The sequence below is a fragment of the Lithobates pipiens genome, unplaced genomic scaffold, assembly GCF_037356315.1.
Source record: "Lithobates pipiens isolate NorthernLeopardFrog02 unplaced genomic scaffold, aLitPip1_a1.2 Scaffold_28, whole genome shotgun sequence".
NCBI classification, from domain to species: Eukaryota; Metazoa; Chordata; class Amphibia; order Anura; family Ranidae; genus Lithobates; species Lithobates pipiens.
In genome coordinates this window covers 77,209,834-77,234,623 of record NW_027507789.1, presented here as the reverse complement: position 1 = coordinate 77,234,623, position 24,790 = coordinate 77,209,834, and the positions used below count along the sequence as shown (strand labels likewise).

Sequence of the window (24,790 nt, the reverse complement as noted above, 5' to 3'; positions counted from 1 at the left end):
CTCCCTTCCAGAAGTCAGACTCACTGTTTGTTTCGGTGACTGGTCCAGGTAAGGCATGGCGGTCTCTTCGGCCACCATTTCCAGGTGGATCAGACAGATTGTAGTACAAGCCTACGCCTTGAAGGGGCAGGTGTCCCCCTTTCCGGTCATGGTCCATGAGGGCAATCGGAACGTCTTGGGATTTCCGACATCAAGCATCCGTCGCTTAAGTGTGTAAAGCTGGTCGTTACAAAGTTCTACAAGGTAGATGTCAGTGCATCGGGTGATGCCTGTTTTGGCCCTAAAGTTTTGCAGGCGGCTGTATAGTTGCAATTGCATATGCAATTTTCTCCTTTTTTCTTGTTTTTTTGGGTAGAAACTCAGTACCTTTAAGCTAATGCACTGTTGCATTTGTTACCGCAGTTTTTGGTGCGGTTGGAGGGTAGTGCTTCCCCGTTGAGGAGCACCCTGTTGTGGTGGTTTTTCCACACACTGTAGTTTTTTGTGGGTAAAGTTTGTACGAGCTCCCACATTCCATGGTTGATCAAGTTTTATGCTTTTTTCCCACCCGCCGTTTTGGCACTGCTTGGGGACGTTCCAATGGTCTAAAGAGAGAAGCTGTGTCAGTCGGTGAATATAAGAGAAAATAGGATTTTTTGTACTCACCGTAAAATCCCTTTCTCTGTAATTCCCCGACTGACACAGCACCCGCCCCTCATATTTTTCTTTACGTTATACTGCTTGTTGACCTAATGAGGCTGCAGTAGCATGTTGAGGGGTTGTTACCTAAGGGACCGTCCCTTGGGCGGAACTAGAAAGTTCTAGTTTTATTATCGCATGTTAACATGTAATGCCTAGTCTTCTCCTGAAGGTGGCATAACAACCCAATGGTCTAAAGAGAGAAGCTGTGTCAGTCGGTGAATTACAGTGAAAAGGATTTTACGGTGAGTACAAAAAAATCCTATTTTTTGTGAACCGTATATTTTTAAGCAAAGAATTTGAATGGAATAAAAGAAAACACTAGTTTGTTAAATGGCATTATGATATTTGTATATATTAAATGACTCTCAACAGTTGTATAATGTTTCCCCTATAGATGAGATGAAACGACGGCGGGATTTCTATGCCTCTTATGCACGCACACCTGGTCAGTACACTCCATATAAAATTTTAAGACAAAGATGTGTTCTATTTTTAGATATGACTTACCGTAGTACACCAAAAATAGGTAACCAGATTGTTGTGTTTTTCAAACTAAACAACTATTTTGTGTTTAAAGCAAAAGATCTAAAACTTATGTGAACAATAACATTAGCACCCGAATGTGAGATTCCTGGAATTGGGTACCCAGGGCACATAAAAATTACAGATATTATATATATATATATATAATCTCTCACTGTTGAAGGAACAACATATTTCCTAGATTCTGGTAAGTTGTCGCTTCCTGACTGAATTTCACAAGAACTTAACCCCTTTTTTGTATGATCATTAATGCAAAATGCAGATGAAGAGTTGACTTAAGCAGCATCCAAAACACAAATGTATTGTATTGCAGCTCACCAATCATTTGATATGGTGGCTGTATAGCTTTCTTTGCTTTGGCTTTCTTCCCTCTGTTTTCACCTGGTGGTCAGCACAGACAGCAGCGTTATCAGTCTGGGGTGGAGGGGAGGGGTTAATTGTGTTTTCAGATTTAAATACACAAAACATGAAAATTCCAACAGGGAGCCAAGCGCAGAAAGTAAACCAAGGAGCCAAAGTAGTTATAATGGTCACACTGGACTGCTGCTACCCCACTCAGATGACCAAATGAGAAACAGACAAAAACAGGATTGGGAAGCGCAGATCCAGGAGGTGGCAATGAATCAATTGGAGATGGAATCCATGTGAAATTTAAAACATTTTATTGCTGATAAATCATGTAATCGATACACAGTACAAATGTGAAAAATTGTCAGAATGGCCAAACTCACTGTGGTAGTGCCAGCAATGGAGCCAAAGGTGGTGGAGAAATGGCTGTCCAGCTTTCTTGAGGGCTGTGGACAGAGGGGGCTGCAGACCGAAAATGGGAAGACTGAAAACTCCTTTCAACAGCTGGGAGCGGTGACTATAACCAAAGTCGGGCTACATCAGGGAGGGGAAAGACTGGGCCCAGATCCAGGAAGCACGATCACTGCATGACCACAGTGGAAAATGGCAGAGCCACTGCAGCGGCAAGTGAGACCAGAGATGGATGCTGGAGGTTCAGCGAGTACGAGGCTGAGCTGCAAGTTGTCCGGACACCACAGGACTCCTCCCCGGCCACATCACATGCTTTTTCTGCAGGCAGACATCAGCAAAGCCTTGTGGATCAGAGGAGGGGATGTGATGAGTATCGCAGCGGGTGCCAGCTTGAGCGGTATATGATTACATGTTTTGGGGTTTAACACCTTCCAGATAACACGCTCAAGATCCAGCATTGAACGGGGATTTTATAGTCACAAGGTAGGACAACCAAGCAATCCACCACCAATGATCCCATACCTGGATATCGTAACAAATATCATGGAAAAACAATGATTATGACATTAGACAGTTTATCACTTGTTCAACTCAGTTTGTAGTCTATGTGCTCAAATGTACATATAATCTGTTATATGTAAGCCGGACCATACGCACGTTGAGCACTAGGGTAGGCGAACATCGCAGATTTTTACAAAAAGGCCTGGTCCAACATAGTGTGCCAAGACATTTCTCTCAAAATCATGCGAGAGATTTCAAGGCCATGACAGTTCTAGAGATTGAACATATCACCAAGGGGTCCCTTATAGATAATGAGAGATTCTCATTATTATGTGTGTATATGTATATATGTGTGTGTATGTATATGTGTATATATATGTGTGTGTGTGTGTGTGTGTGTATATATATATATATATATATATATATATATATGTATATGTATGTGTATGTATATATATATATATATATATATTATACACACAATGTCTCACAAAAGTGAGTGCACCCCTCACATTTTAGTAAGTATTTTATTATATATCTATTCATGTGACAACGCTGAAGAAATTACAGTAAAGTCGTTAATGTACAGCTTGTAGAAATTACACTTTGCTACAATGTAGTGAGTATACAGCTTGTATAACAGTGTAAATTTGCTGTCCCCTTAAAATAACTCAAAACACAGCCATTAATGTCTAAACCGCTTGCAACAAAAGTGAGTACACCCCTAAGTCAAAATGTCCAAATTGGGCCCAAAGTATCAATATTTTGTGTGGCAACCAATATTTTCCAGCACTGCCTTAACCCTCTTGTGCAAGGAGTTTAACGATATAAAAAGAAAAGAAGGGGCGCACCAGCCTTGTGCATTACCCTTTGGATATGTATTTATTAAAAGTAATAAAAAAGAAAACTACTCACAAACAACTGTAGAATTCTTGCAATATAAATAGTCACCAAAAGCAGCATACAGTCTGAAAGGAACAATACTATCCAAATGTCACAGAGAAAATCACAGGACCACTGCCAGCTGCTATGTTTTGAAGGGAAAACCCCTCTTCCTCAGAGCTCAGCAGTGTACACTCCTTCATATGTGTATATATGGGGACTGCTGAAGGAGTATACACTGCGGGGCTCTGAGGAAGAGGGGTTTTCCCTTCGATACGTGTCAGATGGCAGTGGTCCTGTGATTTTCTCTGTGACCTTTGGAGAGTATTGTTCATTTCAGACTGTATGCTGCTATTTGGTGACTATTTATAGTGCAAGAATTCTACAGATGTTTGTGAGTAGTGTTCTCTTTTTTTTTTTATTACTTTTAATAAATATCCAAAGGATAATGCACAAGGCTGCTCCTCATTCACACCTGAGACCTTGTAACACTAACGAATCACATGACACCAGGGAGGAAAAATTTCTATTTGGTCCCAATTTGGACATCACTTTGGGGTGTACTCAATTTTGTTGCTAGCGGTTTAGACGTTCATGGCTGTGTGTTGAGTTATTTTGAGGGGACAGTAAATTTACACTGTGATACAAGCTGTATGCTCACTACTTTACATTGTAGCAAAGTGTCATTTCTTTAGTGTTGTTACATGAAAAGATATAATATATTTACAAAAATGTGAGGGTGTACTCACTTTTGTGAGATACTGTGTGTGTGTGTGTGTGTATGTGTGTGTGTATATATATATATATATATATATATATTTTTTTTTTTTTAATCCCTTGTACGTTTTTAAATGTTTTTCCTTGATATTCATTACGATATCCAGGTATTGGATGATTGGTGGTGGATCGACTGGTTGTCCCGCCTCGTGACTATAAAATCCCTGTTCTATGCTGGATCTTGAGCGTGTTATCTGAGGAAGAGGCTAAACCCCCGAAACACGTAATCTTATATCGCTCAAGCACCTGCTGTGATACTCATCACATCCCCTGCTTTGATCTATTTGATCCATCAGGCTTTGCCGATGTCTGCCTGTGATCAAAGCATGTAACGTGGCCGGGGAGGAGCCTTGTGGTGTCCAGACACCTTGCAGCTCAGCCTCGTACCCACTGCACCTCCAGCATCCATCTCTGGTCTCAAAAAAAATTATTAATCATCATACGTGAGCAGCAACCTTCTTATTAACCACTTCAATACAGGGCACTTAAACACCTTCCTGCCCAGACCAATTTTGAGCTTTCAGCGCTGTCGCACTTTGAATGACAATTGCGCGGTCATGCTACACTGTACCCAAATGAAATTTTTATCATTTTTTTCCCACAAATAGAGCTTTCTTTTGGTGGTATTTGATCACCTACGGTTTTTATTTTTTGCGCTACAAATAAAAAAATACCAAAAATTTTGAAAAAAAAAAATGTTTTTTTTTGTTTCAGTTTCAAAACTTTGTAAATAAGTACGTTTTCTCCTTCACTGATGGGCACTGATGGGGCTACACTGATGGGCACTGATAAGGCGGCACTGATGGGCACCAATGTGGCACCAATGAAGTGGCACTGATAGGCGGCACGGATGGGCGACACGGACGGACACTGATAGGTGGCACAAATTGGCACTGATAGCTGGCACGGATGGGCGGCACGGATGGGCATGGATAGGCGGCACAGGTGGGCATGGATAGGCGGCACAGGTGGGCACGGATAGGCGGCACAGGTGGGCACTCATAGGCGGCACAGGTGGGCACTCATAGGCGGCATCGGTGTTATACTATAGTAATGGATGCCAATCAGTGCCAAACAATAATGCATGCCAATCAGTGATGCCCATTGTGGGCACTGATTGGCATCCATTATGGGCACTGATTGGCACCCATTGTGCTGACTGGCATCCCTGGTGGTCTAGGGAGGATTATGACCTTTATTACCTTTTCCCTGGTGGTCTGGTGGCGTCCCTGGTGGTCCAGTGTGGGCATCCTCGGGGGGGCTGTGCTGATAATCGATCAGCACAGACCCCCCCTGTCAGAGGAGCAGCCGATCGGCTCTCCTCTACTCGCGTCTGACAGACGCGAGTGAGGGAAAGCCGATCACCGGCTCTTTCCATTTACACTGTGATCAGCTGTGATTGGACACGGCTGATCACATGGTAAAGAGTCTCCGTCGGAGACTCTTTACCGAGATCGTAGTTGCCGGGTGTCAGACTGACACCCCGCAACAACGATCGGCGCGATGCGCGCCCCCGGGGGCGTGCAGCGGCTCATAATCCTGATCACGTCATATGACGTCCGGTCAGGATTATGAAACCACTTTGCAGCCGTCAATTGCCTATAAGGCGGGCGGCAAGTGGTTAACCACTTAACAACCGCCCATAGCCGATTAACGGCTTCAGGGCGGTTGTTTAACTCTGAGAGGCCATTAATTAATGGCCTCCCAGAATTCTTCTCTTGCGCGCCCCCTGGGGCACGCACACGAGAGCATCCGTGACCGCCGGGTCCAGTGGACCCGGCGCATCACGGATCACGGTAAACAGCCGCTCGTCGCGGCCGTTTACCACGTGATCGCTCCGTCAAATGACGGAATGATCACTTGTAAACAAACCGGCGTCATGTTATGACGCCGGTTCCTCCCTCCCCTCTCTGTACCGATCGGTACAGCGGAGGGGAAAGATCGGTGTCAGCAGCGCTGTGGGCTGCATCTGCAGTGCCCACATCGCTGCTCACCGAATTTAACCCCTCAATTCCCTGCCATTACTCTGCAATACCCTGCCAATACTTTGCAGTACCCTGCCATTACTCTGCAGTACCCTGCCATTACTCTGCAGTACCCTGCCATTACTCTGCAGTACCCTGCCATTACTCTGCAGTACCCCCCATTACTCTGCAGTACGTACCCCCCATTACTCTGCAGTACCCTGCCATTACTCTGCAATACCCGCCAATACTCTGCAATACCCTGCCATAAATTGCCATACCCTGCCATACTTGGAGATACCCTGCAATACCCAGCCATACTCGGTGATACCCTGCAATACCCAGTCATAGATGTCCCCCCACCCCTCACCGCCCTCCGGTGCTTCTACCAACTCGCCAATACGATCAAAACCAGAATCTTTTTTTATTTTTTATTTCAGGCTTCCCAGCCTAGAGCTGAGATGTGGGGTCTTATTGACCCCCAGATTTCACTGTAAAGAGGACCTGTCATTCCATATTCCTATTACAAGGGGTGTTTACATTCCTTGTAATAGGAATAAAAGTGATCAAAAATTTATTTTTTGGGAAAAAAATGTCAAACTAAAATAAATAAAGTAAAATGAACAATAAAAAAGAATTTTTTAAGCGCCCCTGTCCCCATGTGCTCGCATGCAGAAGCGAATGCATACGTAAGCCCCACCCACATATGAAAACGGTGTTCAAACCACACGTGAGGTATCGCCATGAACGTTAGAGCGAGAGCAATAATTCTAGCCCTAGACCTCCTCTGTAACTCAAAACATGTAACCAGTAAAAAAAATGTAAAGCGTCGCCTATGGGGATTTTTAAGTAGCGACGTTTGCCGCCATTCCACGGGCATGTGCAATTTTGAAGAGTGACATGTTCGATATCTATTTACTCAGCATAACTTCATATTTCACTTTATGCAAAAATTGGGCTAACTTTACAGTTTTTGTTTTTTTTTTTTTTTTTTTTTAGCACAAAACTGTTTTTTTTCCCCCCAAAAAAGCGTTCGAAAAATTGCTGCGCAAATACCGTGTGAGATAAAAATTTGCAACGACCACCATTGTATTCTCCAGGGTCTTTGCTGAAAAAAATATATAATGTTTTGGGGTTCTGTGTAATTTTCTAGCAAATAAATGATGATTTTTACATGTAGGAGAGAAATGTCAGAATTGTCCTGGGTGCTCCAGAACGCCTGATGGCGCTCCCTGTATGTTGGGCCTCTGTATGTGGCCACGCTGTGTAAAAGTCTCACACGTGGTATCGCCGTACTCGGGAGTAATAGCAGAATGTGTTTTGGGGTGTAATTTGTGGTATGCATATGCTGTGTGTGTGAGAAATAAACTGATAATATGACAATTTTGTGGAAAAGGAAAAAAAATCTTGATTTTGCAAAGAATTGTGGGAAAAAATTACAACTTTAAAAACTCATAATGCCTCTTACTAAATACCTTGAAATGTCTTCTTTCCAAAAAGGGGTTATTTGGGGGGTATTTGTATTTTTCTGGCATGTTAGGGTCTCAAGAATTGAAATAGGCCGTCAGTACTTCAGGTGTGATCAATTTTCAGATATTGGCACCATAGCTTGTGGACTCTATAACTTTCACAAAGACCAAATAATATGCACCAATTTGTACTTATTTTTACCAAAGATATGTAGTAGTATAAATTTTGGCCAAAATTTATGAAGAAAAAATTACTAATCTGCTAAATTTTATAACAGAAACGAAGAAAAATTCATTTTTTCACAGAATTTTCGGTCTTTTTTCTTTTATAGCACAAAAAATAAAAAACTGAGAGGTGATTAAATACCACCAAAAGAAAGCTCTATTTTTTTGAAAAAAAGGACAAAAATTTCAGATGGGTACAGTGTTGCATGACTGAGTAATTGTCATTCAAAATGTGAGAGCACCAAAAGCTGAAAATTGGTCTGGTTATTAAGGGAGTTTAAGTTCGCAGTGGTCAAGTGGTTAATGATCAATAATTTTGCTACTTATTACATAACATATGTGCAACTAGTTATAGTGCCTTTACCATGATGAATACAACACAACAAGAAACAAAAAGTAAATAAAATAAAAAAACACTTTCGTGTGATAACACCCCGGTGACAGCATTTGCTGCAATAGCTACAATAAGAACGTCCTTCAATTTGATCTATATCAAAAAAGTTCTTCTATGAGCGTGCTATAATAGTCCACACATAACAATATATGTCAAATCTCTCGTGTAGAAAAATATGGCCTCAGCTACGTGATCCTTCACCACCACTTTGATCATCCACACCAATTAAGTGATAGTATATGATTCAGCTTACCAGATTTTATTGACCACTTTACTGAAAAAGTAAGTCAATGACCGCTTCTGCAGGATTGTGCCTGCTCACATGCCTTTGACCTGTAGAGAGATTCAGCCTTCCTCCTCACAGACAAGTACGGTAGGTGCGATATATAAAAAACTATGAAAAGCCTCCATAGCGTAATACAGTTTTATTAAGAAATTAAAAATAATGTACAACCAAATGGCTCCTTACTTGAGAAAGTGCCTTTCTCCCGGCACTGGAGCTGCTGGCATTAATTTCGAGTGATACCGAAGGTATCCACGCTATCCGCTATAGATGGCATACGTTCCACACACTCATGTTGTTAGCCAGAACGACTGGATGTCCTGCGTGACTTTGCACTACCTCTGACGTACATTTCGTTAGAATAACGTGTTCAGGGGGGAGCTCATAGAAGAATTTTTTTGATATAGTTCAAATTGAAGGAAGTTCTTATTGTAGGAATTGCAGCAAATGCTGTCACCAGGGTGATACTAAATTGAAGGACTTTCATATGTAGCTATTGCAGCAAACACTGTCACTGGGGTGTTATCACTGGAAAGTGTTTTTTTTTGGTTTGTTTGTTTCTTGTTGTGTTGTATTCATGATGGTAAATGCACTATAGCTAGTTGCACATATGTTATGTAATAAGTAGCAAAATTATTGATCATTAATAAGAAGGTTGCTGCTCACGTTGGTGATTAATAATTTTTTTTGTTGTTAATTAGCGCCCCCCTATATGTTACTTATATCTTGAATTGAGAAGTGTAAAATTGTATTCTCTTTTTTTCAGGGGAGCAGCAATAGAATATTTTTGAGTTTTTTTAATTTATTTTTTGTGGCGCGTGGTTTCTCATATTTTTCATCTCTGGTCTCACCTGCCACTGCAGCGGTTCTGCCATTTTCTACTCTGGTCATGCAGTGATCGTGCTTCCTGGATCTGGGCCCAGCCTTTCCCCACCCTGATGTAGCCCGGCTTTGGTTATGGTCACCGCCCCCAGCTGTTCGAAAGTGTTTTCACGCTTCCCATTTTTGGTCTGCAGCCCCCTCTGTCCACAGCCTTCACAAAAGCTGGACAGCCATTTTTCCACCAACTTCCACTCCATTGCTTGCACTATCACAGTGAGTTTGGCTATAATAAAAAAAATTCACATTTGTACTGTGTATTGGTTACATACTTTATCAGCAATAAACTGTTTTAAATTTAACATGGATTTCATCTCCAATTGATTTCATGCCACTTCCTGGATCTGCTCTTCCCAATTCTGTTTTTGTCAAATACACAAAACAAACTGAAGCCAAATTCCGGCTGACACTTTATAATCAGTTACAGCTATTTTTTTTTCTTTTTGGGATAAAGGTTTTGCATGAATAAATAAGTTTATAATTTTAATCGCCCCTGACAGTGTTGCGTGGTTTGTCTCATCCATGTAAACTGATACATTCTGTTGGGTGAGCTTGTGCTTTTGAAAAAAAAGACTTGCTGGCTGGATCACCAGATGAAAATAGAAAAAAGCCTAAAAAATAAAAATACAGCTTAGAATTGGTAAGCTATAGTATAATGTTTTAACTGTCTTGCATTCAGAGTAATGTGCCCAGTGTTAGCTTGGAAAAAAACCTAAATAGAGCTAGAACGCTACTATTAGTCTGGCTACTTGAAGATGAGCATCTGATCTGAGGTTTGTGCTTCTTATTGTTGGTAAAGATAAGGAGGACTATTGAATGCTTTTCATTAAGAATGCCTTTTACCCACTAAAACAAAATCCTGTGCTGAAAGAAATAAGTAGGAAGCTACTGCTGACCACCCTTTGAAAATGTTAGTTGCATTGCTGTCACACGGATCCAGTGGCATCAGTAATTTGAGTCCGTGACCTGCAGCAAGTGAAGTTGGAATAAAGTTGGAAATCTCAATCTGAATAGTAGTCAAAATATTGAACCTACCCAATCGGCAAAACTACCAGGCAGATTGCATACTCAGAAATAGAATATATAAATATAAGAAATAGTTCATCAATAGCAGGCTATGTATTTCTCTCACCATTCATTGCTCTTAGTATTACATTTTTGGCTATAGGCATTTTTCAGCAGCTTTTGTGTTTTACTGTCCTATATAATCTCATTATTGCTATAGAATATCTGACCTTAACAGTGGAATCTGGTAAATATTATTGTGGTCAGTCTTTTACTACTGTTGTGGACTTTGTTTAATAGCAAGCAGTGGCTCCAGCATTGAGCAGGGGGACAAAGTGGCAGCAGTGAGTGGAGACATGGTGGTAAATGAAGAGGAGAATATCAGCCTTTCCATCCAATTCTCTGAAGATGCCAGGTAAAACTAATGCTGTTCACATTTGTTAAATTTCCTGTCAACCTAACTGCATCACAATTTTCAATATTTGAAATAATACACCGAAGACTAACCCTCATTTTTTTTTTTAACCCAGTGTGTTATGCAATGCTCTACCCTTTGATCAAACGACACTTTCCAACCAAATATAGTTTCACTTTGGAATATTATCAATTTACATGTTTATAGCTTTATGACTTGCATACATGTCATCAACAGGGACAACATACGGGATTCAGCTGAAAGTGACAATGCAGAGAAGGTAAGCCGAGCTGCATTAGTATTCCTTTCCTTTTAAAAGTCGTCTTTTATAAAAATTAACGTAACCAGACTGCTACATATACAATGTAGAAACAAATTGTATTTGGTGTGTGATTGTGTTACCGCCTCTTTTCTGACAGAGGAACAGTCTTCGCTTCTTGCGTTGTCCTGCAGCAATGACCATCACACACCTCGCTAAATTCTTGCGGAACAAAATGGACGTTCCAAACAGATACAAGGTAAGTGACAAGACCAGGAACAGCCCTTGCATGTGTTTTTTTTTTTTTTTTTTTTTGCAAGATATACTGTATCACATTGCATAATGTGAAAACCTTAAGCTAGCCAGGGACCAGCCACATTTCAATCCATGTGTGGTTGCTCCCAATGGACGAACCTCAATCTAACAGTCAACTTCCATAAAGCGGTAATTTTTGGAAACTTTTCTATAGATCAGCATCTTTGGCCAATGGGCTGCAGTCGCTGATCAGTGTATACTGACAGCAGAGGGTCCACACTGCCAGAATGCAGTGTTTTAAGCAGGTGGCAGGGAGATAATTCCTTCATCCACCTCAATTTGTGTGGCTCAAGCAATCGGTTTGTGTGTGTTTTTTTTGTTTTCTTTTTCTTTTTCAAGCCACGACATGCCTCAGCTCCAGAGGTGGTCGGTGAGCTTCGATTCTCCGGGGTATACATATGACCGGGCTACTGATGGATCTGGATCACAGTATACCGAGGCCAGCAGCCACCCTGTAACTGCGCAGGAGTGGGTCTGTGATGGAATGTCTCCCAGCTCTTCAGGACTGGTAAGTACGGTTCTCCCTGCTTCGGTGGGGTGAGCAGCTGGGCATTCCCTGGGGGGTCGATTCGGGGGCCACCTCGCCTCCCTATCATCTCTCCCAAGTCCCTATCACCCCTCCTTTCCCCCTCTGAGGGGGGTGTCTGCATGCGCTGCGGGCGGTGTGTGTGTGTGTGTGTCGCTGTTTCACACCTGTGGGGGTCTGTGCGGCTGGAGCTAGTCCTGGTCCAGGTCTGGGGGTCCCAAAACATGTTTATGGAGGTTGTTCTGACTGTTAGCAGGCAACACATTTTTATTTTTTGCTCTGCCACCGCATGGAGCCGTTCCGGCGGCCATCTTGGATTTGGGAAAGCTATAAATTCCCCTGGTGGGCTTCAGCAGCCATTTTCTTTAGGATTCCTATTGATTACATTGGCGGTCATTTTCTTAAAGCCTCTGTGCTTTTTTCACCGCTGGCCTCTTGTGGCAGCATTACATGTGCTTTCTCTTGCTGCTTCCTGTATCCACTGTGTGTGTGCATGGCTCTTTGCTGAATGCTGAAGCTGCTCTGCAGATCGTTGCACTGCTGGGGGGAGCTGCTGCTGCTGACAGTGTTCTCCTCTCTGCAACCGGGAACCTCCTAGGGACTACAGGCACTGCTGTGGCTATCACAGAACGCCCCAGGGTGGTGAGTCTAGCGCTAAGCAACCCCCCACTCCCCCCACATGGCAGCAGTAAGAAGATGGGACCTTCACTGTCCTAAGTCCCCTTGCAGGTGGCAGACAGGCTAGGGTCAGAATGGCTTCACAAACTGGTGTTTCTTCCCTCGAAATCCAGGCTATAGCACCTGGGTCACCTGTAGTTAGCGAGGTGCACATGGACACTCTGAAGGCGGTCCTAGACTCCTATGTTGCTAAGATAGAGGCGGCACGTGCACTCTCCCCTGTCCTCTGGGGAGAGCTCTGATGCAGACTCGGGCCCTGCTGCGGCTGGAGACCCCTGCTCAGACGTGGCTGACCAGGACCGTTTGGACAGTGAGGATGATTCCCTGTCTGGGTCCGGGCGCGACAAGGCGCTTGTTGGAGCACTTATCACAGCTGTGCGCCAGCGGATTCCTCTGCTGATGTACCGGTCCCTTTTGGGTCCCGCAAGCCAACACGTTCACCTAAGGTGTTCCCGTATTTGACTTATTTAGACAAATTAATCTACAGGGAATGGGGTCGTCCGCAACTGACCTTTTAGGTCCCCAAAAATTTGGCGGGGCATTACCCCTTTGAGGAAAGCCTTCTCAAGAAGTGGTCGGCTCCTCCTGTCCTGGACCCCCAGTATCTAGGTTAAATAAAGTAACCACGATCCTGGTTGAGGGGACTCCTGCATTCAAGGATCCCACGGACAGGAAGGCCGAAGCAGTGGCTCGTTCCTTGTTTACGGTTGTGGGGTCAGCCGTGCGACCTGTACTGGCATCCACACTGGTGTCGCAGACACTGACTGAGTGGGCAAAACTTTTGCACCACGAAATGGGAGAGCAGAATGCCTCCCCTGTCTGCGTGGAACTAGCAGACCAACTAGTGCATGGCCTTAAGTACGTTTGTGACGTGGCCCTAGATACTCTCCCTCTGCTATCCAGGGCCTCAGTGTCAGCCGTGGTGCTGAGGTGCCTCATTTGGCTGAAATGCTGGTCTGCTGACCAGGCATCCAAGAAAGCCCTGATGGATCTTCCCTTCCTTAGCGAACGGCTCTTTGGAGCCTCGTTGGATGACATTATTAAAAATGCCACGGGTGGTAAGAGTACACTACTCCCACAGGCCAGGAAGGCTAAGGAGCCACACCGCAGGCAAGGGCCCTCTTTTTTCCACTCACAATCGGCTTTTTCGTCCGCCTGGAGCTTTGGCTAAACGTCCCCAGCCCGACAGGACGACCACAGAAGGACAGAAACATCCCTGGAACCACAAGCCTAACAAGCCTGCGAACAAAAGTGCTACCGCATGAAGGTTTGCCCCACCCAAGTCTTGGGTGGGGGGGTCGTCTTCGGGAGTTTTCAGCCCAGTGGACCTCCGGGTTATCGGACCAATGGGTCTGCGATCTGATTTCCACAGGCTATAAGATAGTTTCTCTCTTAGCCGCCAAACAGATACTTTCCCTCCAGCATACCCGTGTCCCCGGTTCGCCAGAAGGCCCTGTTAGGGGCGGTGAGGGACTTGCTGAATCAGGGGGTGATTGTACCTGTTGCGAAATCGGAACGCTTCCAGGGGTTCTACTCAAATCTGTTTGTGGTTCCGAAGAAGGAAGGGGTACGTCCAATATTGGACCTAAAAGCCCTAAATCACTTTGTAAAAGTGCAGAGGTTCAGAATGGAATCAGTTCACTCAGTAGTCGCTGCACTCCATCAAGGGGACTTCCTGGCGTCCTTGGACATTCAGGATGCTTACCTACACATACCCATATGCCTTCGGCATCAAAAGTTTCTGCGTTTGGCAGTCAGGGAAGCCCACTACCAGTTTGTGGCTCTTCCTTTTGGCCTGGCATCAGCTCCCCGAGTCTTTACCAAAGTACTGGCTCCAGTATTGGCGTTGTTGAGACAACGCAGGATCACGATCGTGGGTTACCTAGACTATCTCCTCCTGAGAGCTTCTTCCACCTCAGAATTAGAGGAGGATGTGGCGATCACCTTGCAGTCCCTGCAAGCATTTGGGTAGCTGTTGAACCTAAAGAAGTCGGTGGTGGTACCGATTCGGCGCCTGGAGTACCTGGGGTTACTATTGGACTCCAGGGAAGCGAGGGTTTTTCTGACTCTCAGATCTGCGGTCAAATTACTGATGAACCGCAAGTGGTCATCACTCCGCTTTTGCATGCGGGTGCTGGGACTCATGGTAGCCTCCTTTTGAGGCAGTACGTTATGCCCAGTTCCACACCCAGAGTCTTGCAGAAGGAGATCTTGACAAAATGGGACAAATCTCCATTGTCCCTGGATCGGCAGATCCAGGTGAGCCAGACAGTCAGGGACTCCCTGATCTGGTGGTTAAGGGTCCCCGGTGATTCACTCTGGAAAATCGTTCCTTCCTCTGAAATGGACGGGTGTCACTACGGACGCCAGTCTGTCTGGCTGGGGTGGAGTGATGGATATTCAGTCGGCTCAGGGCCTCTGGTCGACGGAAGAATCCAAGTTGCCGATCAATCTGCTCGAATTGAGAGCGATCAGGCTGTCCGACCAGGATACAGTCAGACAATGCCACAGCTGTGGCGTACATAAATCACCAAGGAGGAACAAAAAGCTCAGCCGCTGCTCAGGAGGCCGCTCACATAATTCAGTGGGCAGAGCGACACGTTTTGGGCCTGTTGGCCATTTACATCCGGGGGGTGGAAAATTGGCAGGCGGACTATATGAGTCGACAAGATACTGGACTCAGGAGAATGGGCATTGCATCCGGAGATATTCAGGCTGCTGTGCCTGAAATGGGGCACACCAGATGTGGATTTATTGGCCTCCTGGCTCAATCGGAAGGTGCCGAGATTCGTGTCCAGGACAAGAGATTCGTGGGCAGACGCTAGTTCCCACTTGCCATGGTGGATGACGTTTTTATGCTGTTTTTCCCACCCCTCGTTTGGCACTGCTTGGGGACATCCCATTTAGTTAGAGAGGAGCTGTGTCGGTCGGTAAATATAAGAGAAAATAGGGTTTTTTTTTTGTACTCACCGTAAAATTATTTTCTCTGTAATTCACCGACCGACACAGCTCCTCTCTGTAACTAAATGGGTTGTATAGCCTGCCATTAGGAGAAAATCCTATTTCTTTATCGTTCATCATAGGACACAGAGTCTCAAGTAATTACTTGGTGGGTTATAGGCCTACCTTCAGGTGTTGACACTGGTATAACCAATACAGGAAGTTGAATCCCCTATATAACCCCTCCTCCTTCCAGGAGCACTCCGTTTTTTCGCCAGTGTCTAAGGTGTTGGTCACGAGTGAAGATGTGCTCTAAAGGAGCTCCAGGAGGGATCCATGCTGGATTTAAACAAACTTTCACAATCAGATCCATCCTCACCACTGAGGCCATAGGATGGTACCTGGACCTCGATGCAAGAATGAGGTTTTGCCTGTAATGCTTCTCTTTGAGAGCTGGTCCCTAGGAACCAGGATGCTTTTTGGTCTTGCTACATTTCCTAAAGTTGTCCTGAGGGGTGCTATACAAGGCCCAAAGGAGAGGAACCCCTTTTAAAAGGGCCCCAGTCTTTGAGCGTGTTTAAACGCAGCCCGCCGTGATGGGTGAAAGTTTGATCTGTCTGTTAAATCAGCAGGAGGACAAGGTAAGGGAAGAAGCTTTGCTTTTTCCTTCAATGTACCTTATATGCCTTATAAATGTCTCCTCTATAAGGAGTAACTTACACTACCTATGATGTCTTAGTGCAGCTCTGTCTCAGAACATGTGTGGTCGCAGTGGCAGAGGGGGTTCTTACTATAGATCTTGTGGGATTTGGTAAAAAAATACAGCAGTTACTAATACAGAGATGTGTATAAACTTCTATATGGGCGGTGGCTGATTGGTTGACGCAGCTGCTTTAGCTGCATGGTTTAATTACAACCCTGCACTTCCACCTAGTAACATTGGGAAACGCCCTATGCTTCTGTGGTTTAAAAAAAAAATATATATAAATCTGTTGACAGAACCCCCCTCCTCTTCCCCTCTTCCCCTCCCCTCCCCTTCCCCTCTTCCCCTCTTCCCCCTCCCCCCTTGTAGAGGTGTATAGTACATTCACCTTACTTTGTGTTGGCCATCTGGGTCCCTAGCAGGGCCTGAGAACGCAGAGGGGCATGTCCGCAAGGTCACGTGGCGCTGTGTATGGATGTAACGTCCACACACACAGCACTCGCCGCATAGCTGAGGGGAAGAGCTGAGGATGCCAATCAGGTTCCACCTGAGGCTTTATATCACAGACACTCTCATTTCAGAAAGACTTTTTAACTGAAGAGAGGCAGTCTGTCACACTAAGAGACACCAGAGCGCTGGACACATAAGGGTGTAAACAGGCATTTCCAGACAGATTGTTACTTAGTAGCAAAAGAACTGTTATTTTGTGTGTACCTCTGCTTGTGCTTTGCACTATGTCTTCCAGACCTACTATAAAGGTACCTAAGGTGTCACCCCCCAGGCGCTGGGAATCCCAGTTATGCCTCCATACTGTCTTCCTCTTCGGAGAGATCAGACATGGCAAGCCAGGGTGAGTTATTGGAAGCTAGCGGTGGTGCAATTGCTTCACACACTTCAGCCCCTGTAGAGGTGACTAAAGATGCATTTTCCTCTGCCTTGCAAGGCTTAGAAGGAAGATTAGTGGCTTTAATCGCATCCTCCATCCAGTGTATAGGAAGCGTCCTACACCCCCCTCCCCCACCTTAGACTCTTTACAGTCAGTGGAAGGTCCAAGAGAATTATGGGGACAGGATGGGGTATTGCCCTCAGATGATCGGGAGGAAAGACATGCGATTATTTCTCTGCGGAGGAAACAATACTTGTAGTTCCCAAGGATCCCTACTTCACAATCTGAAGTACAGAGGCTTGCAAAGATGGTTCGCTCTACTTGCATGCTACTTCTAACAGTTAGCTGAAAGGCCGATCTCTTCCTTGGGTTCTTTGAAGCCTTTACAGCCTTTGCATGCGTTTCCCGTCCATGCATTACTAAAAAAGCTTATTTATACCGAATGGGATCATCCAGATAAGCATTTTTTCCCTTCCAAAGAGATTCGCAAAGCTCTATCCTATGGAAGAAAGATTCACTAAAAGATGGAAAGTTCCAGCAGTTGACGCTGCGATTTCCAATGTGAAAAACGTATCCAGTGGACAATGTGCTTATGCTTAAAGATCCAACAGATAAGAAGTTGGAAGGTCTGTTAAAAATCCTTTTTTCCTTAGCAGGTACTGTTGCTCAGCCTGCAATTGCAGCTATAGGCATCTGTCAGTCCCTAAAGGACCAGTTCACAGATGAGCTCCCTGCACAACAAGCACAAGAACTGGCAGAGCTACCTAAAGCATTATGCTTTGCTGTAGACGCTATGAAGGATTCTATTCACCAGGCATCACGCCTTGCGTTTTGTACTTGTACTTATGCAAAGGTTAAAGAGTTGGTCAGCTGAGACGCCTTGTAAGAACCTTCTAACTAGTTTCCCCTTTAAGAGATAATGATTATTTGACGATAGTTTGGATAAATACATTCAAACAAGCAGAATACAAGACCTCCTTATGAAGAGGCATCTCCCCTCACCAAGATGGGGGGGAAGACTTCTGATGTACTCAGAAGTCTGGCAAAGGGAGATTCAGGACAAATGGACTCTCTCCACAGTGTCTCTAGGATACAAGCTAGAGCTTTGAGAGTTTCCACCATCTCGTTTTCTGAGATCAAACGTTCCAAAGGATCCAGGGAAAAGGCAATCCCTGTTGCAAGCATTAGACCGATTATTGGCTCAAGGGATGGTCAGACAGATTCCCAAACAAGAGCAAGGTTTGAGGTTTTACTCAAACCTAATTACGGTGCCAAAGCCAAATGGGGATATCAGACCAAGTCTAGATCTACGTAATCTAAATTGGTTCCTGAAAATCCACTCCATTTGCATGGAGTCAATCAAGTCAGCCGTTTCCATCCTGCAAGGAGAAAAACTTCTGGCGTCCATCAACATCAGAGATGCATAGCTGCTTGTCCATATATTTCCTTCTCACCAGAGGTTTCTGCGGTTCTAAGTAGAACAGAAGCATTTTCAGTTAATAGCCTTGCCCTTCGGGCTTGCTACAGCATCTCGGGTATTCACTAAGGTATTAGCCTCACCTCTAGTCAGGTTAAGGGCACAGGGCATAACTGTCTTGGCTTACTTAGAAGATCTATTGTTAATAGACCAGTCAGTGGCTTGCTTGAAGCAAGGTGTAGCCATCACATGCAGTTACCTGGAAGGTTTGGGTTGCATTCTCAACCTAAAGAAATCCTCCTTAAAGCCACTAAGAAGGCTGGAGTATCTGGGCCTGATCATAGACACAGCCCAGAAAAGGGGTGTTCGTGCCTCCCGCAAGGATCAGCTCCATACAGGAGCTGGTGAGGATGATCAGGTCAAAGAGAAATCCTTCAATTCGCCTTTGCATGAGGTTGTAAGGGAGGATGGTAGCTTCATTCAAAGGAGTTCCCTATGCTCAATTCCATTTGTAACTGAAAGCAGTATTCTGTCTGCTTGGAACAAAACGATTCAAGCTTTTATGGACTTGCCAATGTGGCTGTCCCCATGAGTGTCCCAAAGCCTCAGTTGGTGGTTACTATCTTGGAACCTGCTGAAGGGAAAGTCCTTCAGATCAATTATCTGGAAGGTAGTAACAACAGATGCCAGCCTTTCAGGTTGGAGAGTAGGAGCCTTGCCCATCGACATCCTAGAGATTCCAGCAGTGTATCTGGCTCTAGAAACCTGGACCTCCAGGTTAAAGAATTGTCCTGCCAGGATCCAGTCCGACAATGCCACGGCTGTGGCATATATCAATCACAAGGGGTCACCAAGAGTCTCTCAGCTCAGAGAGAGGTGAACCAGATTCTAACTTGGACAGAAGAGAATGTCCCATGCCTATCGGCAGTTTTCATTCTGGGAGTAGAGAATTGGCAGGTGGACTATCTAAGTCGCCAGCAGTTATTCCCAGGAGAATGGTCTCTTCACCCCAAGGTGTTTCAAGCTGTTTGCCAAAGATGGGGGACTCCAGACATAGACCTTCTAGCTTCCAGATTCAACACTAAGCTAGTCAACTTTGCATCCAGGACAGGGGACCCACTCGCATACGGAACAGATGCATTGGTGACCCCGTGGGATCAGTTTTTACTGATCTATGCACTTTTCCCCGATTCAGTTGCTACCTCCAGTTCTTTGCAGGATCAAGCTGGAAAGAAAATCGGTAATACTGGTAGCACCAGCATGGCCCTGAAGGTCATGATACACAGAGATCGCAAGGATGGCAGTGGAGGGTCCAGGGCTCTTCCCACTAAGGCCAGACCTGCTATCTCAGGGGCCGATTATTCCATCCTACTTTACGAACGCTAAATTTAACGGTTTGGCTATTGAGACCCACATTCTGAATAAACGTGGCTTTCCAGGTCAGTTATCTCTACTTTGATTAATGCTAGGAAGCCAGCTTCTAGAGCTATATATTATAGAGCCTGAAAAGCTTATGTTTCCTGGTGTCAGTCCAAGGGTTGGTACCCTCGGAGATATATCATAGGCAGAATTCTTACCTTTCTACAATTAAGCGTAGAGATGAAGTTGGCCCTGAGTACTATTAAGGGCCAAGTCTCAGCCTTATCAGTTTTTTATTTCAAAGACTGCTTGCTATGCATTCTTTAGTCCAGGGTTTCATGCAAGGAGTGCTGCAGATTGATCCGCCAGTTAAATCACTCTTAAGCCCTTGGGACTTTAATTTAGTTTTGTCAGTGTTACAAAAACAGCCATTCGAACTGTTGCAGCATGTTCCCTTAGTCTTTCTGACTAGGAAGCTGATATTTTCGTTTGCTATATCCTCAGCAAGGAGGATTTCAGAATTGGCTGCTCTTTCTTGTAAGGAGTCATATTTGATTATTCATGAGGACAGAGTGGTGTTACAGGTTTTTTGCCAAAAGTGGTTTCAGGCTTTCATCTGAATGAAGATATTGTCTTGCCAGGGTTTTTTCCCAAGACCTTGTTCCAGGGAAGAAAGGTCACTACATTGTCTTGATGTAGTGAGAGCAGTGAAAATTTATTTAAGAAAACTGCTCCGATTCGTAAGACTGATGTCTTATTTCTTCTGCCAGAGGGTCCTAAGAGGGGACAGGCAGCGTCAAAATCCACTGTCGCTAAGTGCATTTGGCAAGTTATAATTCAAACTTATGATTTAAAGGGAAAGATTCCCCCTTTTCAAGTTAAGGCGCACTCTACCAGAGCGGTTGGTGCTTCTTGGGCAGTGCGTCACCAGGCCTCCAGGTCTCAAATCTGGAAGGACGCGACTTGGCCTTCAGTACATACATATGCAAAATGTTATCAAGTGCATGTAAGATGGAATGAGGATATCGCCTCCGGGCGCAGTGTGCTGCAGGCAGCAGTATAAGTCCTCAGGTCTGGGGGTTACCCTACGGGTTGTCTCCCTCCCCCCCCAAGTAGCATTGCTATGTGACATCCCACCAAGTAATTACTTGAGACTCTGTGTCCTATGATGTACGATAAAGAAAATAGGATTTTTAAAACGGCTTACCTGTAAAATCCTTTTCTTGGAGTACATCCTAGGACACAGAGCTCCCGTCCCTCTGTTTTATGGGGTAAGAGTATATTACTTATATTGCTTGGCTACTAAAACTGAGTGCTCCTGGAAGGAGGAGGGGTTATATAGGGGAGTCAACTTCCTGTATTGGTTATACCAGTGTCAACACCTGAAGGTAGGCCTATAACCCACCAAGTAATTACTTGAGACTATTTTACAGGTAAGCTGTTTTAAAAATGCTATTTTTTCCCCCCTTAAAATTCCCTCCTAAACTTGAGGTGCGTGTTATACGCCGATAAATACGGTATATATACACTCACCAGCCACTTTATTAGGTACACCCTGCTAGTACTGAGTTGGACCCCCTTTTGCCTTCAGAACTGCCCTAAATCTTTGTGGCATAGATTCAACAAGGTGTTGGAAACCTTCCCAGAGGTTTTGGTTCATATTGACATGATTGGGTACATTGTAGTCCTAAATGGATGGACATAGTCAGCATCCGTGGCCGTGGCATTTAAATGATGCTCAGTTGGTACTAAGGGGCCCAAAGTGTGCCAAGAAAATATTCCCCACACTACTACACCACAAGCCTGAACTGTTGATACAGGCAGGATAAATACATGCTTTCATGTATACGACAAATTATGACCCTACCATCTGAATGCCACAGCTGAAATCGAGAGCCTGAGCGACTTTTGTAACCTCTGTTTTCTGTTCTTGGCTGACAGGAGTGGCACCTGGTGTGGTCTTCTGCTGCTTTAACCCATCTGCTTCATGGTTCGATGCGTTGCACGTTCAGAGATGGTATCCTGCATACCTTGGTTGTAACGAGTGGTTATTTGATTTACTGTTGTCTTTCCATCATCTTGAACCAGTCTCTGTCCATTGACATTGATATCAACAAGGCATTTTCGTTAACACAACTGTTGCTCACTGGATATTTTCGGTTTCTCTTTCGTTCACTGACTGACACAGCTCCATTAATCTTGACCGTAGGGTTATTACGCCACCTTGAGGAGAGGACTAAGCAGAACATGTTATTCATGTGAAAAAATTGAAATTTACACTTCTGCATAGGGGTTGGTCCCTCTAGTAATAACCCCTAAGCCTGCTTCCTGCAGATCAGTTTTTTTCTGCCTAGTGAAGGAGATGTGCCTAGAATCCCTGTGAGACCATCGGTCCTGGGATTCTTTTGCTTAATGTTTGCCTTTTGTGCAAGATTTTAATATCCTGTGATCTGCTATCAACAGCCGGCTGGGTGACAGGCTGGATAATCTAGATCCTTGTAGTCTCCCCAGCCTGGCCATTGAGCATTTTCAGACCCTAGCTACGTGCTGGGTCGGCCACGATATGCACCTCATGCTCCAGGGGTGGCCGGTGAGCGCAACGCTCTGGGGCACACATATGACCGGACAACCAATGTCTTTGTCACAGTGTGCCGTGGCCAGCAGCCACCCTGTACTGCTCGGAGAGTGGGTCTGTCATAGGATGTCCCCAGCTCGTCCGGATGGTAAGTACAGCTCTCCCTACCTCGGCGGGATTGAGTAGCTGGGCATTCCCTGGGAGGTTGATTAGGGGGTCTCTCTTCTCTCCCTGTCCCTATTTTCTCCCCCCCGTGGAGGATGCTACATGATGGGCTGCTGAGCGGTGTGTGTATCTATAGCCAGGGGTCCCCTTAGTTGGGGCTCTCGCCTTAGATGTGGGGCTGCACTGGGTGTCTGTGGTCTCCCCGCTGGGTGTCTGGAGGTCTGCATGTGCTGATCGCCATAACTCTGTTCTGCTGCCATTTTCTCAGTCCTTTCACTGTGTACAGTTTTTTGTCAGCCATTTTTGGTGAGGCTCAGCGGAAAGCATGGTCAGGGACCATTTTTCTGTAGCTCGGCTGCCATTTTCTCTGTGATTATGTCCTTTATACAGGGCGGCCATTTTGTACTAGTCCAGCGCGGTTTTTATGCTCAGCGCTGGTCCCTGCTGCTCAGAACAACACGGTTTTTCACTCTGAACACCTGGGAGCTGATACTGGACACAGGTTCTTGTAACTGAATGGCGCAACACTTGGTCAGGGTGGTGAGTCCTGCGGGGGCCCCTCAGTCTGCAGCATCTAGAAGGGTGGGATTGGGCACCTGTCCCAAGTCCCCAAGGGTGGCAGACAGGGTGGGTCAGCATGGCTTAAGAAACTGGTGTTTCTTCCCCAGAACTCCCTGCAACTGGCTCGTCTGCAAACAGTGCAGTGCCTTTGGGTGCTTTGTCGGCAGTTCTTGAAACGTCCGCTGCCGAGGTGGTGCGTGGGCGCAAAGGTGGTAAAAAGTGGCCCCTGCCCCCGTCCTCTGGGGAGAGCTCTGATACAGACTCGGGGCCCGCTGAGACTGGCGGCCCCTGCTCTGTTGCTTCAGATGACGCTGACCAGAACTGATCAGACAGTGAGGATGAGTCCCCGTCCGGGTCCGCGCAAGACAAAGCGCTAGTTGGAGCACTTATCACAGCTGTGCCTGATACCCTGAAAATTCAGGATACAGCAGGTTCCTCTGCTGAAGTAGCAGCCCCTTTTTGGTCCCGTAAGCCAACCCGTACTGTTTCAATATCTGACTTATTTCGATAAGTTCATATACAAGGAATGGGGAAGACCGCAATGGACCTTCTTGGTCCCAAAAAGAATGGCGGTGCGTTACATAGTTAGCCAGGTTGAAAAAAGACACAAGTCCATCCAGTTCAACCTTAAAAACAATAAATAAATAAAAAATATCGTACAATCCAATATACCCAATTTTATGCCCACAGTTGATCCAAAGAAAGGCAAAAAAAACCCCAGCAGAGCATGCTCCAATTTGCTACAGCAGGAGAAAAAATTCCTTCCTGATCCCCCAAGAGGCAATCGGATTCTCCCTGGATCAACTTTACCTATAAATGTTAGTACCCAGTTATATTATGAGGTGTGCCTTCTTAAAAAATGGTCGGCTCCTCCGGTCGTGGACCCCCCAATATCCAGGTTAAACAAAGTAACCACGATCCCGGTAGAGGGGACTCCTGCATAAAAGGACCCTACTGACAGGAAGGCAGAGGCAGTGGCCCGTTCCTTGTTTACGTTTGTGGGGTCAGCAATACGACCAGTACTGGCCACAGCACTTGTGTTGCAGACACTTACTGAATGGGCAAAACTTTTGCACCGTGAATTGGAGAAGCAGCAGGCTACGCCCGTCTGCGTGGAACTAGCAGACCAGTTAGTGCATGACCTTAAGTACGTTTGTGACGCGGCCCTGGATACGCTTCCCCTGCTATCCGGGGCTTCAGTGTCAGCAGTGGTGCTGAGGCGCTTGATTTGGCTAAAATACTAGTCTGCGGACCAGGCATCTAAAAAAAAAAAAGCCTCGACGGATCTACCCTTCCTTGGTGAGCCGCTCTTTGGAGCCTCGTTGGATGACATTATCAAGAATGTCACAGGTGGGAAGAGTACCTTGCTCCCACAGGCCAGCAAGACTAAGGAAGCCACTCCGCAGGCAAGGGCCCTCATTTTCCGCTCAAATTAGGCTTTTTCGTCCGTCCGGGACTTTGGCTAAACACTCCCAGTCCGACAGGACAACCTCTGAGGGACAAAAGCGTCCCTGGAACTGCAAGCTTGCGAGCAAAAGTGCTACCGCATGAAGGTTGCCCCGGGACTCGCCTTTGGGAGTTTGCAGCCTGGTGGGCCTCTCAGCTATCCGACCAATGGTTCTACGAGCT

The 24,790-nt window shown here is 45.4% G+C and overlaps 1 protein-coding gene across 2 annotated transcripts in view; it reads left to right on the top strand.

The window, feature by feature from the left end:
* Positions 1–24,790, top strand: part of PCGF2 (polycomb group ring finger 2) — a 276,564-nt gene that overhangs the window by 157,000 nt on the left and 94,774 nt on the right. For both annotated transcript variants that reach the window (XM_077459419.1, XM_077459421.1), the window contains 4 exons: positions 1,076–1,126; positions 10,663–10,777; positions 11,015–11,057; positions 11,197–11,295. In XM_077459419.1, the coding sequence (XP_077315545.1) occupies positions 1,076–1,126; positions 10,663–10,777; positions 11,015–11,057; positions 11,197–11,295 (308 nt within the window). The remainder of the gene's footprint in view (positions 1–1,075; positions 1,127–10,662; positions 10,778–11,014; positions 11,058–11,196; positions 11,296–24,790) is intronic.